The sequence below is a fragment of the Delphinus delphis genome, chromosome 14, assembly GCF_949987515.2.
Source record: "Delphinus delphis chromosome 14, mDelDel1.2, whole genome shotgun sequence".
In the NCBI taxonomy this organism is placed as follows: domain Eukaryota; kingdom Metazoa; phylum Chordata; class Mammalia; order Artiodactyla; family Delphinidae; genus Delphinus; species Delphinus delphis.
The window spans coordinates 7,625,901-7,644,282 of NC_082696.1; the positions used below are offsets into that span (position 1 = coordinate 7,625,901).

Consider the following 18,382-nt stretch of genomic DNA (forward strand, 5'->3'; position numbering starts at 1 on the left):
AAATGACAAACCCCCCACCATAATGGTAAATTTCAATACTCTCTATGCTTGCTAGACCAAGCAGATGGAAAGTTAATTAAAATATAGAATATTGTAACAACACAACTGACAAGCTTCAAATATTGGACATCTATCTATAAAACCCTACACCCAATAGCTAAAGACTGCACACTCTTCTCAAGCATGTATGGAATGTTTATAAAAATTGACCTCCTAGAAGGCCAAAAAGAAAGTTCCAATAAAATTCAAAGAATCAGTATCAGGGACTTCCCTGGTGGTACAGTGGATAAGAATCCACCTGCCAATGTAGGCGACACGGGTTCGATCCCTGGTCCGGGAAGAGCCCACGTGCTGCGGAGCAACTAAGCCTATGCACAACAACTATTGAGCCTGCGCTCTAGAGCCCACGTGCCACAACTACTGAGCCCGTGTGCCGCAACTACTGAAGCCTGCACACCATAACTACTGAAGCCCGCGCGCATACAGCCTGTGCTCCGCAATGAGAAGCCACTGCAATGAGAGGCCCGCACACCACAATGAAGAGTAGCCCCTGCTCTCCTCAACTACAGAAAGCCTGCGAGCAGCAACAAAGACCCAACACAGCCAAAAATAAAATTAAAAAAAAGAGAGAGACTTAAAAAGTAAATGGTAAAAATAAAAAGGTCAATAGAATACTTAGAAAATAAAGCCAAATATTATAAAAAAAAAAAGAATCAGTATCATCCAGATCACTTTCTCTTACCACTCCAAGGTTAAATTAGAACAATTAAAAGATTAAAAATCAATGTATGTTTAAAAATTTTAAACCAATATCTAAATAAATCATGGGTCAAAGAGGAAATAATGGAGATTAAAAATACCAAGAATGGGGCTTCCCTGGTGGCGCAGTGGTTGAGAGTCCGCCTGCCGATGCAGGGGACACGGGATCGTGCCCTGGTCTGGGAAGATCCCACATGCCGCGGAGCGGCTGGGCCCGTGAGCCATGGCCGCTGAGCCTGCGCGTCCGGAGCCTGTGCTCCGCAATGGCAGAGGCCACAACAGTGAGAGGCCTGCGTACCGCAAAAAAAAAAAAAAAAAAAACCAAGAATGGAATAATAACTAAAACCTGCATTTCAAAACTTGCTGGGTATAGTCAAAAAAAGGTACACAGAAGGAAATCTATAGCTTTAAACATTTATACTAGAAAAGAAGAAAGGCAGGAAAGAATTGAGCTTAAGCGGCTAACTTAAATTGGAAAAAAAGCACACCCATAGTAAATCCAAAAAACCAGAACAAATAATAAACAGGAAGATAAACAAGGTCCTACTGTATAGCACAGGGAACTATATTCAATATCCTGTGATAAACCATAATGGAAAAGAATATGAAAAAGAATGTATATATGTATAACTGAATCACTTTGCTGTACAGCAGAAATTAACACAACACTGTAAATCAACTATACTTCAATAAAATAAACTAATTTTTTTTGAGCTATACTTCAAAAAACTAATGCAAACTAAAAAAAAAAGAGGACAAACTAATGAAATAGAAAATGAACAATACCATAGTTGGTCCTTTGAAGTAATAATAAAACAGATGTTCTCTTAGTGAGGTTGATTCAGCAAAAACCAGGGAAAGCACAAATAATATTAAAAATAAAAATAATATAAAAGTAAGATCTTTCTCAAGTGCTCAGAGCAAATCAGAGACTCAGCCCAGAACAAAACTTGGGCCTGGCTGAACTCCTTTCTCCAGTATTCATGGCGGTGTGTTTCCATGCTTAGCAAATAGTAGGGACCAGATGCTGATGACACAATGTCTGGGGTTGGCCTCCTGTTGTGGGTTGGACATGCAGGAAGCAAAGCAGAGACATGAGAAGCAGTGGGACAGCCCCAGAGATCGAAGCAGCCTCCGCATTCTTCAATGGGTCAGCCACTTCCCTCAAATGGACTTTCATTTTTTGTGTGTGGGAGAAAAATTATCTAGAAAGGGCAATTCGGTCTATTTTTAATGGTGCTCTGAGGCCTGGTTCCTAGTGAGAGAGGAGCTTTTTTATCTCCCCATCCATGGTACGCAAGCAAGCATTTCAAAGTCTTAACATTAATTTCAGAGTCTCACTCCCTGGGCAATGAATTGAAACATCTGGGTGGTAAGGGCTTGGACTTCTCTGCACCACATCATGCTTTCTTCTGCCCAATGTCTGACAACCACATAGGGCTGAGATTCAGACGTTAGAAAAGTCTGTGCTGAGGTCATTAAATGTAGGTGAAAAATCCACTGCATCCCCTTTAGCAGGAGAAACCAGAGGGGGAGCTGGACTGAAAGGGCCCTGACTTCGCATTGACTTCTGACTTAACTCCTTGGCGCTGTTTTCTCTTTGTAAGACGAAAAAAGGGTGGATGAGGTTTAAGTGCCCATTCTGCAACACTCACACCGAGAGTACAGACTGCCTCTCATCTGCAGCGGATCGTGTTCCGGACCGTGAAATGAAATAAAATGACACGCTGGCCAGAGGACCAGGATAGTAACTAAGTAAACAGGAAGGTTCAATTAGATTTCTTGCAGGTTCTAAAGTGTGAGTGATCTGGTATCATGCTGTGTGGACCTGTTTCAAGGACTTAGAGCACTGCCTGGAGGAAAGGAGACGGATTCACAATCAAGACCCCCGGATCTGAACCCACCTTGGCTACACAAAAGGTCTGGGACGCTAGTGGGTCCCTTCGCATCTCCTGCCTCAGGTTCCTATTCTAAAAGCCGGGACAATGCTGTCTCCCCAGCAATGGCGCAAGGATTAAATATAACAGCCGTATGTTGCCATTCTGGAATCTGGTCTCCCCTTCCGCGTTCTGAAGTCTCCCAAGTCACCCCCTTTCCGTGACTCATATGTTAGGTCTCAAGTCTCTGAAAACACACTGAGATGGGTCACGCTAACAGCATATGAAAGAACAAACACTAATTGGATCATATGCAAAACCAAAGACAGTAACATATTAGCTGTGCAGAACTCTGCGAGGGAAGGAGTTGTTCTAGATGCTGAGCTTCCTGAACAGATGGAGGGTTTCCTCTCAAGAATCAAAACATTAAAACAACAAACCAGAAGAAGCAAACAATTTAGAACAACAACAAAAAAACCTCTCTCCAATATACTTCCAAAACTTGTCAGAGGCCTTAAGGGAGCATTCGGAACAGCACTTTACTTTTCCTTGAAGATTTTTATCATTGTTCTGAGCACACTGAGAACAGCCATCCAGTGACGACACTGATGGCATTGGTCGGACTGTAAAGGGTTTAATCCAAGCCCTGATACTACAGATGAGAAAGCTAAGCCCAGAAGGGTTAAGCTATCCACCCAAGCCACACAGCTGGATGGAGACCGTGCCAGGACCAGGTCTCCGGAACTCCCACCTTCCACAGTGCCTGTTAGACCTTCATAAGACCCACTGTCCCTCCTTTGAAATAACCCTGGAATGCTTGAAACAACCCTGGAACCCCAGAATGCTTTTAAAGTACCTGTCTGGACACTAACTTAGAGATTTTTATGTCTCCCTCTCTGATGTCTATGGATCATGCTTGCTCATGGAAACCCCACTGGAGTGTGTGTTCATTTGATTCTTCATCTGAGATCTGTACGTCTTCAAAAATCAGGCATCTACTCTCCGAGCAGCGTCTTCTGGTTTGCCTGGAAAGTAGCACTAAGCGGCCACCTAATGGATACAACTCGAAGGAAATACCAGTGATAACACCCTCTCCCACCCAAGCCCACACCTTATCCATTTCAAGAGTGACACCCCTAACAACAAGACCACCACAGTTTATAAAGCAGTCCCGATCATGACCCTCAAATTAGGTATAAATTAAAGTACCCCAAACACCCATACACATGGCCTTTCTGGGCTGCCATGGGGTTTGATCTCTAAAGCACTTAGCAGAGGACCACACCCAGTGTGCTAACACACAGAACATGCATAACCTCAAAGACCTACAATCCCAGCTTCAGAGAGACTAGGTCACCACCAGACCAAAGAACACCATTAACAGGCAGAAGAGGCACTGCGAACTCAGAAGCCAGTGTTCCCCCCATTATTCAAGTAGGTGCTTAAAAATTCTTTATGACAATAAATGAAAGACAAACATTTTTCTTTCCCAATTTGCCTGAGCACATTCAATCCCTTGTTAGAAATTAAATTGATCCATGCTTGCAGCAAAGTTCAATAAAACTGCTCATCCCTTCCCTGCAAGCTCAGTGGAGGCAGTCCCTAAAGTCAGAACTCACCAAGATGAAGATGCAAACCGCCAGCCCAGCGCAGCGCAGAAACAGTTCTGCCGCCAAAGGTGAGGGCACCTAACCCCCAAGGCACTGAGAGCTCAAACGTAGCCAAAAAACCGTGGGGACTGTCCCCACCCGACCCCTGCAGCTACCCCCCCCCAATAAGTGGGGTGTCCACTATGTATGCCTTACAGCCTCTTCTGCTGCGTTCCTGTCACTTATTAGCAGGGAAAAAAAAAATTTTTTTTTTAATTCAAAACCTCATCTTTCCCAACTTCTCTCAAATGTTGCTCTTTGCCCCAAAGCAGTTTTGCCAAAATCATGCTCCCGGGAAAGCCTCGACCTTTGTACTTTTGCATTTCAGATAATCATTTGGGCAACTACAGACAGTTGGCGCTGCCTTCAAACGCTGGTTTCTCCTTTCCTTCGCCCCCTGGGGACCACGAGCTGGCGCGGACGTGCTCAGCGTCGCTCGCCCCAGACACTGAGGTTCTCTACCCGCGTTCATCCGTCATTTCCAACTATTGCGCACACACATCTCACAGTCAACGAGCATCGTACAGGATGCTTCGATCCCTGAGGAGATGTGTGCGAAGCATCTTAGCACTTGGCTTCCAGGGCGGTTTTCGTTCACACCTAAACCGAAGCACCACTCCGTTGCCTCACTAGCAGAGAGAGAGAAAGCAAAGGCACCGCCAGGGCAGTTACGACGCAGCACCACGCTTTCAAGCGCGGGATGAACCCGGTCGGTCCCCAGAGGTAACCGACAGCTCCCTGCCTCCGCGGACCTTCCCGGAGGCCGGCTTCACCGACTCCCGGCGTCCGCGAGGGCTCCGCGCGCCGTCCGCTCCCGGCCGGCTTTCGCCGGCGGGGCGGGAGCGCCCGGCGCGGACCCGGGCCCTTACCTCGCTGACGATGGTCGAGTGGGCCTGGGCGTACCGCCAGCCCCCCCGGCACGGCACGAGCGGCGCCGAGCGGTTGGGGAAGGCGGCGAGCGGGTCGGCGCAGCTGAGCGCGCCCGGGGCGGCGGCGCTGGCGTTGGCCGCCTCCAGGAGGTAGCGCTGGCAGCGGCCGTCGCCGCGGCGCTCAGAGGACGCGGGGCCGAGGTGGGGGGGCGCCGTGCGGTTCCACTCCTCCTCGGGGCTCCAGCCGCAGCGCTCGGCCAGCGCGGCGGCGCTCGGCCCGCGGCACCAGTAGTGGTCGGGCCGGCTGCCCAGGAAGACCACGCCGACGAAGAGGAAGGCGAAGGTGACGCCCGTCAGGCACAGCAGCAGGAACACGCGCCGCTGGAAGCGCCCGAACTCGCCGGCCCGCTGCAGCGCCTCGTCGAAGGAGGGCATGGTGCGCGCCGCCCGCCCGCCCGACTCCCCGAGCGCGTCCTGTCGCCCGCCGCCCGGGCCTCCGAGTGACCCGCGGGCCGGCCGGCCGCCTCCTCCGCCCCACCGCCTCCCCCGCGCACCCGCCTCACGCCCCTGGGCGCCGCGCCAGCGGCCGCCGCTCCTCCGGCCCCGGGGCCCCCGCCCGCCGCACCCGCTTCCGGTCCGGGGGCGCCCGCGGAGGCCCGGGCCGCGCTCCCCCGGGGCGCCGCCGCGGGGTCGGGGTGGGCGCGCGGCGGGGCGCGGGCGGCGCGGCCTGGCGGAGCGCCACCGCGCGCCGCGGACCCGGCCCGGGACTGCGAGTGACGCGCATAGCCTCCGGCCTGGCGCGGAGCTCCATTTGGTCCTTGCCAGCAGCCTGTTCTGCGGGCGGTCCCGGATCGGGCTCCAGAGAAGAAAGTTCCAGGGCCACCCAGCGACTTCCAGGCTCCTGGGACTCGGTCTCTAGGTGGTCCGGGGTGCCGCCTAGGGGACCGACGACGCGCGCGCCCCGGGTCCCGCGCCCGTGCCGGGGGAGCCCCCTTCCCCCCACACCCCGCCAGTTATCGTCCCTTGGGTGATCAGAGCCGCCCGGCGCACCCCTGGGGCCGGGCAGCCGGATCCCAGAGCAGTGGACCGACTGCAGAGCTAGGACCACGGGGGATTAGATTTTGGCGACATCTCAGAGAGCGTCCAACTTTTTCAAAAGAGCAGCTGGGCAACCCACAGGGGTGTGAGGCGTCTTGTTCAGAGTCCTGGAGTTCTAAGTGAGAACGGACCTCAGCCCCTTACAGGTTTCTTTAGCCAAGGCTTTCGCTCTTGGCCCTGAAATCGCCCAGAAAGGGTGTTTGTTGGTTGGTTTCAATCGTTGTTTTTAGCTCCCTTATTCGCTCCCAGAGATCCGCAGAGCTGTGTGCGATCTGGCGTCCTGGCCTCTGCTCCGCGTCCAGGCTGCTGTGTCCATGTCCACACTCGGATGCCCTCCCCGGGCCGGGTTAAAAGCCCCTTCGCGGCTGCAGCCTTCAGCTATGCTGTTCACCCTGCACTCCTAACAGCGCCCTCCCTGCCCTGGCCCAGCCTCCCCCGTCAAGACGTATCTTCTGAGAATTTCTCCAGCTCTTCTGCCCAGAACCCCACCCCAGCCGTCTGAAAAGCGTTCTACCCTTAGCTCACTTTCCTCAGAGAGTAGAGAGGCCGGTAGAGCGCAGGCTGACTTTTCCTCCTTCCAGAGCAAGGACCGGAGCCAGGCTGCCTCCGTTCACCAGCTGTGACCTTGGGCACCTTACCGGGCCAGCCCAGTCTTCTCATCTGTCAAATGAGACTGATACCTTCCTGGGGTCGCTGTGAGGATTGAATGAATTATTACACATAAAGTGCCTGCCGACGCACAGTCTGCCCTTTCACATGTTAGCTCTTATTACTGTCGTTCTTATTTGCTGCTGAGTTAATACTGTGCAGGGATGTCCTAAGGATCCTGGGTACTAGGAAGGATAAAACACCTGGTGGCAGGTGGGCACACATGAGGGGCTCACTGAATGAGAGTTCTCACTGTTCTATCATCCTTGTTCCCAGCTACTGAAGCTCATCTGTCACCTGCTTAGCAGCGACTTCTGTGTGTACAGAAGCTCCAGGGTGTAGTCCATATTATTGACTGCCCCCTGGGACCCCAGACTCAATCTGTCCTCCTCCCACCCAGCTCCTCCTCTGCCCTCTCTTTTGGGGTAACCATGGTCCCACCCCAAGACTCAGACTCTCAATATCATCTCAACACCCAGCACTCCTCAGGCCTTTACTCAAAGGTGCCCTCAGCTCACCCCTCCTGGCCATCTCCCCACCACCCCTGCCCCAGTACACACACACACACACACACACAGGCAAGCCCCCAGCTCCCTTCCCTGTTTTATCTGTCTGCAAAGTGCTTATCACCCTCTAACATATGCATATTTTTATCCCTTTGTTTACTAAATTTATTATTTTTCTTACGTTTGCCCCCGCCTCCACTAAGAAGGCAGGTTTCACGAGGACAGAAAGTTTTGTTCTGTTCATTTCTATATTGCCACCACCTAGTACGTGCTCCATAAATATGGTGGGACAACTGGATGCTTCCTGACACCTCCCTCCTCCCCTGCCCCCCACAGGCACGGCCTCCTCTCCTCGTCCACCAACTTTGTTAACCAACTTTGTTCGCAGTGACCCTAGGGGCCCCTCACCTGCGGCCGCTGTCCTTGCAGCCAGGCTGCACTGTTGTCTTCCCACGGAGCAGCTCGGAGGTGCTGCCTTCAAGGGCTTGCCTTGGTTTCCAAATAAAATACTCATTTCTCACGTTCCCTTTCAAGATCCCAACCTATGTCCCTCACCAAGTTGTCCCCCCATGTGACAGCCAAACACCACGACTTGCTAATTCTCAAATCCTTCTTTAACTTTCCTAAATCTGTGCCTGTCCACACAAAGAAGTTTCCTCTTCCTGGCATTTCACTCTCCTGCCCTCGCAGCCACTGCCCAGCAAGGCCTGGGCCGAAAGTCCGCATCCCCTCCGCCGAGCCCTCCCCAACCGCCGAAACGGCCTTCTTCCCCAAGTCATGTCTGCCGTCCTTGTCTGTGCTCCTAACACATCTAAGAACCTTCTGAAGGAATTTTACTACATTTTTCTTTGTATTGCAGTTGTCAGGCTATTTTAACTCCTTTTTTTTTTTTTTAATGAAGTAATCTGAGCATTTGGACAAGTAGACCTAGAGCAGTTGCTAAGATCATGGAATTTGGAGCCAGACCTGCTATGTTCAAATCCCCTTCTACTCTTTATGGTGAGTGACTTGGGCAAGTTATTTAGCCTTTTCTGTAACACTGAGTAGCAATGACACCTTTTCATTTTTTATGCAAATCGCTTAAAACAGTACTTGAAACATGATAAATGCTATATGTAAGTTGACTATTAATAAAGAGAGTTGTACAAAAATACCACCCTTCCCCAGAATTAGCAAGTGTCATTTATCGTGCTTTAGGTACATTGTTATAAAGAACTAACACTCCTAGACACAGCTGAAGTCTCCTTCGTATGCCTTCAGGTCCTGTCCCCTGTCCCCTCCCTTCCTCCCAGAGCAGCTACCAGACCCTTTCTTCAGAAGGTGGGCCTGGGGAAAAGGCCACACAGGCTCAGGAAGAGGGCTCAGGACCATTGAGCAGGGAAACCTGGGATCTCAGATCCCAGCGTGTTGGTGTGAGACAGGAGGATGGGAAGGGGGATGGGCTTCAGGTGGGTACAAGCCCTTGGCTCTAGGGGAGAGGGAGGCGAAAGTGTGGCCCCCTCTGATGAAGTTTCAGGCCGTCTCTTGCCCAGGTATAGTTATCATGAAGTCGTTATTCATCTCCTCCATGTTTTAATCCTTTTTATACCTAGGTACTACACACAAACACTAGACAAGTGTCCCTTGCTCTTCAAAAGTTTGCCTTATGGGCTTCCCTGGTGGCGCAGTGGTTGGGAGTCCGCCTGCCGATGCAGGGGACACAGGTTCGTGCCCCGGTCCGCGAAGATCCCACATGCCGCGGAGCGGCTGGGCCCGTGAGCCGTGGTCACTGAGCCTGCGCATCCGGAGCCTGTGCTCCGCAATGGGAGAGGCCACAGCACTGAGAGGCCCGCGTACCGCAAAAAAACAAAAACAAAACAAACAAATAAAAAACAAAAGTTTGCCTTATGCCACTTTACTTTTATGAAAGACCTACATTAGCATCTGTTTTTCCTAACCGTAAGAAATCAAAGAGGTTTTCACTTTTATGATAAAAGATGAAAATCGAAAACAGCGTTCACCTCTTGTTTTGCGGCAAGTCCTTATAGAAGCGGTGCTCACCCCTGCCAAGCTCCTTCCCCAGAAACTACATGCAGCACCTCAGCTTCAAGCCGGCATAGCTTTGAACTATCTCTGAGCATCTGTGCTTCATTGCAATTTATTTTTCTGCATCTGTTAGCAAGATGTGTCCTCAGGTAGCTGCTTCTTCGCTTTTTGCCATTTTGGCTTAGCAAAGTTTTCGTAAGAAAAGCTCTACTTTCAGACAGCGAGGGAAACCTCTGCAGTGCTTGGGGTGCTTTGAAGTTTGCACAAGTGGTACGATACTCTATTTTTCTGTCACTTTTCTTTTTTACTCCACATTTTATATATATATATATATATTTTTTTAATGAATTTATTTATTTTTGGCTATGTTGGGTCTTTGTTGCAATGCGCGGGCTTCTCATTGCGGTGGCTTCTCTTGTTGCAGAGCACGGGCTCTAGGCACGCGGGCTTCAGTAGCTGTAGCATGTGGGCTCAGTAGTTGTGGCTCACAGGCTTAGTTGCTCTGCGACATGTGGGATCTTCCCAGACCAGGGCTCGAACCCACGTCCCCTGCATTGGCAGGTGGATTCTTAACCACTGCGCCACCAGGGAAGTCCCCACATTATATTTTTGAGACCTATTAGCCTTGATAAATATGGATCTAGCTCATTTCCTGTAACTGAGGACATTTGACACGTATTCATCTTTCAGATTCATCTCTTGCGAATCACCCTCTCATATCCTCTGGCTGTGTTCTCTTTGTTACTTGTTTTTTCTTACCGACGTTTTGGGAAGTTATTCGTATATGTGTTTATTCTGCTCCTTTGTCAGCTGTGTATGTTCTGTCTCCTTAGTCTGTGGCTTGTCTTTTAACTGTATTTATGTTGTCTTGGTGACTACAAGAAGTTTAAATTCTGATAGTAAAATGTATCATTTTTCTTTATAGTTTCTGCTTTCTGCCTCTTGCCAAAAAAGAAAAAAAAAAATCCTGCACAAACAGGCTTCTGGGCTGTTCTACTGCTGTTCATTTATCTCTCTCCGTGACAATACTTTACTATTAATCATGATAGTTCTATGATGATTCTTGTATCTGGTAGGACAAGTCTCACCTCTTCTCTCCCCTCACCCTCCTCCTGTTCAGAGTTACCCTGGCAATTTGGGGGCTTTTTTCTTCCATATAACTTTTATCTTATTATTAAGTTCCATATAAATTTGATCAGGATTTTTATGTAAAATTATGTATGCATTTTATTTTTCCTGTTACTCTGTAGATTTTGGGGAGAAAAGCCAAATCATGTTCATCTTTCTATCTTAAAACATTGACATCTATTCTATATCTGCACCATCCAGTAAGGTGCCATTAGCCACATGTGGCTATTTAAATTTAAATGAATTAAAATTAAGTGAAATGAAAGATTGTGTTTCTCCTGAGCCACGTTTCAAGTGCTCGATAACCACATGTGGCTGGTGGCTACCATATTGGACTATGTCCATTCAGAATATTTCCGTCACCACAGGAATTTCTGTTGGACAGAGCTGGTCCACACATAGTGACCAATAAATGATTGTTGAATAAGAACAATAAAAGTCTACTGGCCCACAACGTTTAGGTTTTGTGAAGCATGCTGACTTTAACTCTTTTTGAAAAGGTAATTGCTTGGGTTTATTCATCTAAAATTTTATAGTTGGTATTTTTTTTCTCGCATTTAGGAATGGATATACCAGGTATCAGGGTTTATTCACCACATACTGAGTTACCAAAATACGTCATAATGACATTTGTGCTGTTTGTAAAGCACAAAAAAAGATTAGTTTCCTTGGGAATGCTGTAATAAATCTAGAAATAAAACTTTTGAAAACAATCCACTGAGAAAATTTGGCAAGTGAATCGTGGCCTGTGCTCAGGTCTAAGGGGAAAAACTAGGAATCTTATTTTCTTTTTTGTTTTTTAACAAATGGGTAAGAGTATTTGAAACGCTCTCATTCTTACCTTATTAGGCACGGAGTAGCTATTTTTTACCTTAGTATGTGAACATAGTAAAAAAAGCCACAGAGCACTTCCATTATTATATGGCAGAATGCTGGACCCTAACATTGATTTAGACGGACCAATGTTCGTTTGTTTCTCTGATCCATTCTCTCGTTACTTGATTACAATTTGGACTTCCTTAGAGGAAAGTTTCTGGTTTGGGGGACAAATATTACAGATACTATTATCCTTTGGAAATAGATGCTCCCTATACTTGAAGCATCTAGGATATGAGACTTAAAGACATCTTTGGAGAAGATGGTAGCCATGAAGGAAGATGCTAAACAGCACTAAAATATTCCAGAGTTGAATTTTGACAAAGTAGAAAAACCTAGTCAAGCCTAAGAGATTTGAGAGTTTGTATTCTACTCTCTGAACATATACAATAGCAAGTCCTTTGCCACTTTCCTTTCAATGCTTGTGCCATTACAACAAGTGCAAGGTGAAGCACATTTCCTCCCTGGAAAACCTTTTCATCACAAATGGTTTAGGGCAGGAATGGTAAATGGGTTTCTTCTTACGTCCCACTCCTGTCATCTGTCAGGAGCCATCTAGAGCATGTTGAGGGTAACTCTGAGGTGGAGTAGAAATTAGGCCACGGCTGATTAGGAATGTCAGGTAGAGGAAAGGGGACAGGAGTATGAGGGCGAAACAGTGGTCACCCTGCTACTGTCAGTGTAGCCTGGGAAGTCCCAAATAGACACAGTATTCCCCGTGGGTCTCCAAAACTCTTAAAACATCTATTACTTTGGGGATTCGTGAAAGTCTCGGTGAGGAGGCCACTATGCTATTAATTGCTAAAATATTGCGCAGAAGTTTCTGGGGCTGGACCTCGTTCTGGATGAAACTGTCTTTTAGTGAGGTGCCTTCTGTAGTGTGATAGTGGTCCCCCTGGGCAAAGCATTCTAGAGCGATCCACTGTTTCTGACTCTTAGTACCATTGTACCTAAATCATAGTAATGCCATCTTCAAATGGGAAAAGGCAGACTTAGGAGATTTGCAGGCACCGATGAAAACTTGAGTGACCTCTCAATGAATCCAACTTAAACACTGAAGGATAACTCATTCACTAAAAATAAGGTTTATGGACATAGTTACTGAAATGAGTGATACTCACAACACGTGGTGTAAAAGAAACAGGTTTCAAACACTACGTGTGATATCCATGCCTCTCAACCCATTAGTGGTAAAGGAGGCATGTTTCTTTGTCTGTTTTGATCTATTGCAGATCACTATAGGGTCTTACTGGGCACGAATAGACTGCAGCTCACGACACGTACAACCCCAAGGTGAATTCAGCAGCATCGGAACTGGCCTCCATCCTATTCAGGGAGACCTGTACACCAGTCACACGCTTGGATGTCATGGCGATGCCAGATGGGTATAAAAGTTTCTAAGTGCTTACTGCCAATTTCTGCACTTATCTAATTGCAGACGGGGGACAAGGATTCACAGACCGGCTCTAATAGTGCCTCCTGTGCAATCCTGTTTTTTGTAAAATAACATATGTCTCCGTAAGAATTCTTTATTGTACCCCAGACACAAACAGATGCTGTGACACTGTAGGCAATGAATGATTTCCAGAGTCTGTCTATGCATGAAACGTGGTCTGGAGAGATGAGCCCCGGGTTAGCAGAGTCACACCAAGGGGCTTTGAGTCCTTAGCTGATTTCATGGCTTCAAGGCGTTCTGCTTGTAGATTACTTTCCTTCCGGAATTAATTTTTGTTTGTATTTTTCAAATTACAAATGTCTACTTTCCCAGTCTATACTGGAGTCAAAGAGTAGTTTCTAGTTCTGGTTGAGCCAATAATTTCTAAAAGTACAATGAAATTAAGATAATTTAGACCATTTCCTGGCTGTAAAATGCAATGAGTTCAAGCTCTCTTTTCCTTTAAATACAAAAATAAAAGGTATAAATTACAGTAATCCAGGTCAGTTTTCGTGCAGTTTGTATATATATGTATATATTAACACTGGTTTTCTAATGCAGGTTGTAGAATGCTGGCAGACAGAATATTCGATGTTGTAAGATTTTAAAGCTATGTCTTAAACATGAAAAGGTGAAAGCTCTTTGAAAAACTCAAAATGAAAACTTTAAAAAATATGGCCCAAAGAAATAGTATAAGGAGAACAAGAATACCCACTAGGAAATTTTGATGTACATAGCAGTGTTAAATGGCTGCTGGACCGGAGTCCATACAAATATTTGTCTTTTTATTGAATGAATTTTTTTCTATCTTTTTATTGAATTGATTGTGGTCTAGATGATTTTCCCATTTACCTTGAGTATCGCAATTGGAAGGCTATGTTTGAGACATGGCTATAAATAGGAGAAAAGGCCAGGCGAAAGAGAAGGCATTTGTAGATAAGAAACTAGTATGAGTAGCAAGATGGGGAGAGAATAATACATCTTTCTTTCATTTTCATAGTAAGATGCCTTAGACTGAAATCCAGAGTCTAAATTCTAATCCCAAATTTACAGTGAGATAAAAAGTATGTGGGACATATCTATTTTTCCTAAAAACAAAATAGAATGCTCTCTAATTAGTGTTCCTCGTTTCTGCCGGTTCAGATCCCCCCACTGAGACCGGGGGTCTCTCTTCCGCATCACAGGGGAAACCCTGTCCGCCTTCTCAGTTCACAAGTGCCCAGGGTGACAACCACATCTAAGCCCCATAACTTGTTCTCCGGAAGTGGAGGCTCCCCGCTTAAGCTACCCACACTGTCAGAGGCAGGCGGACCCGCACTGCATTTATACCATCTAACGCAACATGCGCTCTATTCCCACTCACACGTGACACTCAGGGGCTCTGTTAACATTCATGGGACAAGACTGTCATGCGCCTTACCTGTCATATCCCTTTTCCTCCTCAGAGCCCCACTAACAGTGTCCATCATCCTTTTACAGATGGGGAAACTGAGGCTTGGGATGGTCCAAATGTCACACAAGTTTAAGTAGTTTATGGGGAATTCAGACCATGTCTGCTCCTCAGGACCACCTGCAGGCCAGTGGTCCTCACCCTCCACAGTGATGCTGCCCTCAAATGTTCTTTTGTACTCTTTCCATAACTTTTAGGTGAATACAAGGTATTTTCCCCTTTTCGCTTTAGCTCTAGGGTTTGGTTTTTGTTTTTGTTTTGTCTGTTCTTCATAAAACTATCTTATGCTTTCTATAACAATCTCTGTATGATACTTTTGACATGGGGGTCCCATAGGGGTTTTTTTAGCTGAAAAAAATTTCAGAAGTCATGTAGTCTAATTTCCTTATTTTGCAATCAAGTAATTAAGAACCAAAGAGATCAAGTAACTCATCTAAAATGAGGTCACTCAGTTTATAGCACCAGTAGGTCCAGGAGCCAGGCCCAAACACTTATCAAACAGTGACTTAGATTAATTTTTAAAGTTGTCATTTCATAAATTATTCTCTTGGCTACAAATATTGTATAGCCTAGAAACTTAAAATAAAATCTTTGCCTTTTAATATCAAAATTAAAGTGATTTGTATAAATATAAAACCTACTCAGTTTTCACTCAAATAACACCATCAGTTAAATATTTTATAGTAAAGAATGGAAGATTTTGTTGCAAAACTTGAGACTTTTTTAGCATTGTAACATTGGAAAAATAATATGATCTAATAATTCCAAAGCACTATATTTGTTTAGGGAGAAAAAAAGATAACTGGTCAAATCTCTGAGTTAAGAGTATCTTGCCAATGTCGGTTTTCTGGTTTTGACAATATACCGTGATTAGGTAAGAGATGATTATTAAAGCAACTGAGTGAAGGATACACAGAATCTGTACTATTTTTGCAACTTCTTGTGAGTCTTAAACTGTTTCGCAAAAAGTTATTTAAGAAATAAAAGTGATGCTATATTGCTATGACAACCAGTCCTGGAAAACTTGTCCCCAAAACCACCGTGGCTTTGAGCTCTTCCTTTCAAGGGCATGACAGTTCCCGCCCTCCAAGTCCAGCCCCATCCCCCTGGCCCTGCTCCACCCTCAGTCTCACAGTTGCTCTGAGGCGGCTCTTGGAACCAGCTTCGCAACTCAGGGGGTTCAGAGAGTTTTACGGGTTGGCCTGAGAGTCGATGGGGAGGTGCTCCTGTGCTCCAGAGAACCAATTCATAAGTGTCCTCTCAGAGCCCCATCCACTTGTAAATTGGAGATCGTCTGTGTGCGTGCCGTCTTGAGTGTGACCTTGGGTTTAGCACAGAGGACAAGTTAACTGAAGCCATAAGCTATGGAATTCTTCTGCCTCGAAATAAACGTTTATCTTTAGATGGGCAAAAAAGAAGATTTGCTGAATGGTGATCAATCATTTTTCCCTAAAGTCTGATCAGAAGGCTGTGACCGAAAAGAAAGGATCTGTGTTTCTTCTGCTCTGTTACTGCTTCTATCATTGGTGTTCGTGATCTTCCTGCAAAATACGTGCTTTCTTTGCTTGATAAAGTGTGCCCTTTGTGTGCACACTCCATAACACACCTAAGGACACGCTGGAACAGTTTGTATGTGGTAAGTGGCTCTCCTGGACGCCACCAGTTTAAGCTCACAAATGCAGCCACTTCAAGATCCCTTTGTTCATCTCCGCAGCTCTGCCCCGGCTCTGCTCCTGCAGGAAGGCTTGTAACCCTTGCAGGCTTCTCACACCCAAGCTTCTCTGGGAATGCCCAGGACTGTCTTTTATGGGTGCCCCACATCCATTTGGACAGTTTCCTGCACCTCTCCTTCTTGTACCTTCCAGGAACATCTAAGATGATAGTGGGTGGGGCTCTCATGTGCACTGTGGAATCATATCTCATTCAAGGGTTAAGTTTTCAAGTCAGAGCACACAAAGAAAAGAGTATTTGGTCCAAAATCTTACTTGAAAGTCTTCTCAGTGGTCCGGAGCTATTACAGATCACGGTTTCTCTGGGCAGGGACCGGATGAAGTGATGGGCATGAACTGGAGCATCGTCTTATTTGAAACTGTATGATGAGAATGGTGGTGTGTACACGTGGGGGGCTTGCTAATGACGGGGAAGAGTAGAGTCACCCTCACTGGGAACCTGTGTCTGTTGAGTGGGGGTCAAAGGGGCTGGATGTGGCTTCCCTTCATCCTCAGCCCTCAGGTTTCCGTTGCTCCTCGCCTTTGAGTCTGCATGTGTCTGACCCCCAAATGTAGTCAGGGTTCAAGCTCTTTACCATGGGTTTCTTGGGCTACAGTCACATCAGAAGACGTGCCTGGGCATCTGTCCTTAAATATTTTTTCTCTGCCCCCAAAGCACAGAGACAAAGTATGGTGGTCAGTATTGGCCATTCAGTCCATCTCAGCTCCAGACCAGCCAGCCTCCCTGTTACCTGCTAACCCCAGCCTGCCCACGGAGGTCTTCCACGACCCTCCCGAGGTACGCCCTTCTTTCCATAGTCATATATCTTCATCCACCCCCTCACATCCATGCCAGTTCCTACTTTTATACTTAATCTTTCTCTCATCTCTGAAATGCGGTCCCTGTGACCATCTTCTGCTTCCACCACATCGAATACATACGTGTGCATTTATATCCATATTCATATGTATACCCATGTCTCTGATGACAACAGAGCTAGCTATTGTAGCAAGGTGGCTAAGTGGTCTGCAAGCTGCCCTGGAATTGCCCCTCTGCCACTGATTTGCTGTGCATCTTAGACACATCACTTACCCCTTTGAGTCTCAGTGTCCTCATTAGTAAAATGGGGATAGATAAGAGCATTAAACTCGCGGGACTCAATCAACGTTGACTATTTGCAAAATTCTTTCCATTTCCAGTTGCACTCAATCATGCCTCCCCTATGCCTCTTTCCTAAACTTGACTTGTTTCTCTTCACTCCTGAGTGCTTACGCCCATATCAAATCACTCTGTGATCGGTAACACAGCACGTAGCAGGAGGTACTCCTTTCCACTTGTGTCATACAAGTTATTTCTGTCTTCTTAACCTTGTCATTGACGACCAGGACTACATTGTGTATTTCTCTTTTATGTACTTCCCAGCGTAACACTGGGCATTTTTCTAGATCGTCTACAATATCTATCAACTCTCGGAGTCCTTTTAGGGAAACTCAGTGACTCATCTGGTTCTCAGTCTCAAATATTCATATATTCTGAACCTCTTTTTTCTTAATGCTTTGGTCTAATACCTTACCCCAAATACAAGTGGGAAAACTGATTTAGATGCTCTGTGGCTTCCAGAAACCATTCTTTCCTGTTCATCCAAGAGCAAGAAAGCTATGATCTCACATTATCAAAATGGGCCCAGGCGCCTGATGCAGTTGCTAATTATTGCTCCACTGACGTTTTCTGATGTGCCCTGATGTGCTTGTCATGAGCTGGTGATGCCAACACAACAAGTTTACAAAGGAAACTTGGCAGGGCAATGGGTGACTTATGCCTTCCTGCCCTTGTGGGTATTATATAGACACGATCTAAAAATCCTCAGGTCGTGATGTTGGCAGACATTTATTCTGTTTTATGCACCAGATACAGGGGAGACAAACCGATTTTTTTAAAAGTCTTTCCACTCGGCTATCTTATGACTGAGAAATCTCCGTTAGAGGACATCAAACAATGTTTTGCAGATGTGATGTCTGAAACTATTAGCATAATCCTCGTCCAGACATGAAATGATGCAAATACCCCAGAATCATAATTCTAAGTACGATTTTTCCAGTGGCAAGTCCCTTCTCCAGAGTATTAATTAATCCAAATATTTAGGAAATTTGGCTTGGAAAAAATGTGAAGTTGAGCTTTTAAATACCAGCTCTGCAATAGGATTTGAGATTAGTATACATTATCCTTTCAGGAAAAGCAACTCTAATGGACGTGAGTGGCAGAAATTGTTGCAGATGCCGCATGAATGAACTGCTGGGCGGTGTTCCCTGCTCACACTACCGTCCCTTAAACTATCCAAAGTGCTGTTAGAGA

The 18,382-nt window shown here is 46.5% G+C and overlaps 1 protein-coding gene across 5 annotated transcripts in view; it reads right to left on the reverse strand.

Annotated features, from left to right (window-relative positions):
• Positions 1-5,806, reverse strand: part of SLC22A3 (solute carrier family 22 member 3) — an 88,237-nt gene extending 82,431 nt beyond the window's left edge. Inside the window, exon 1 of one of the 5 annotated variants that reach the window (XM_060029682.1) lies at positions 5,155-5,795. In XM_060029682.1, the coding sequence (XP_059885665.1) occupies positions 5,155-5,589 (435 nt within the window). In that variant the 5' untranslated portion in view covers positions 5,590-5,795. The other 4 variants (XM_060029681.1, XM_060029683.1, XM_060029680.1 and 1 more) reach the window with 4 other exon arrangements.
• Positions 5,807-18,382: the final 12,576 nt, after the last annotated feature.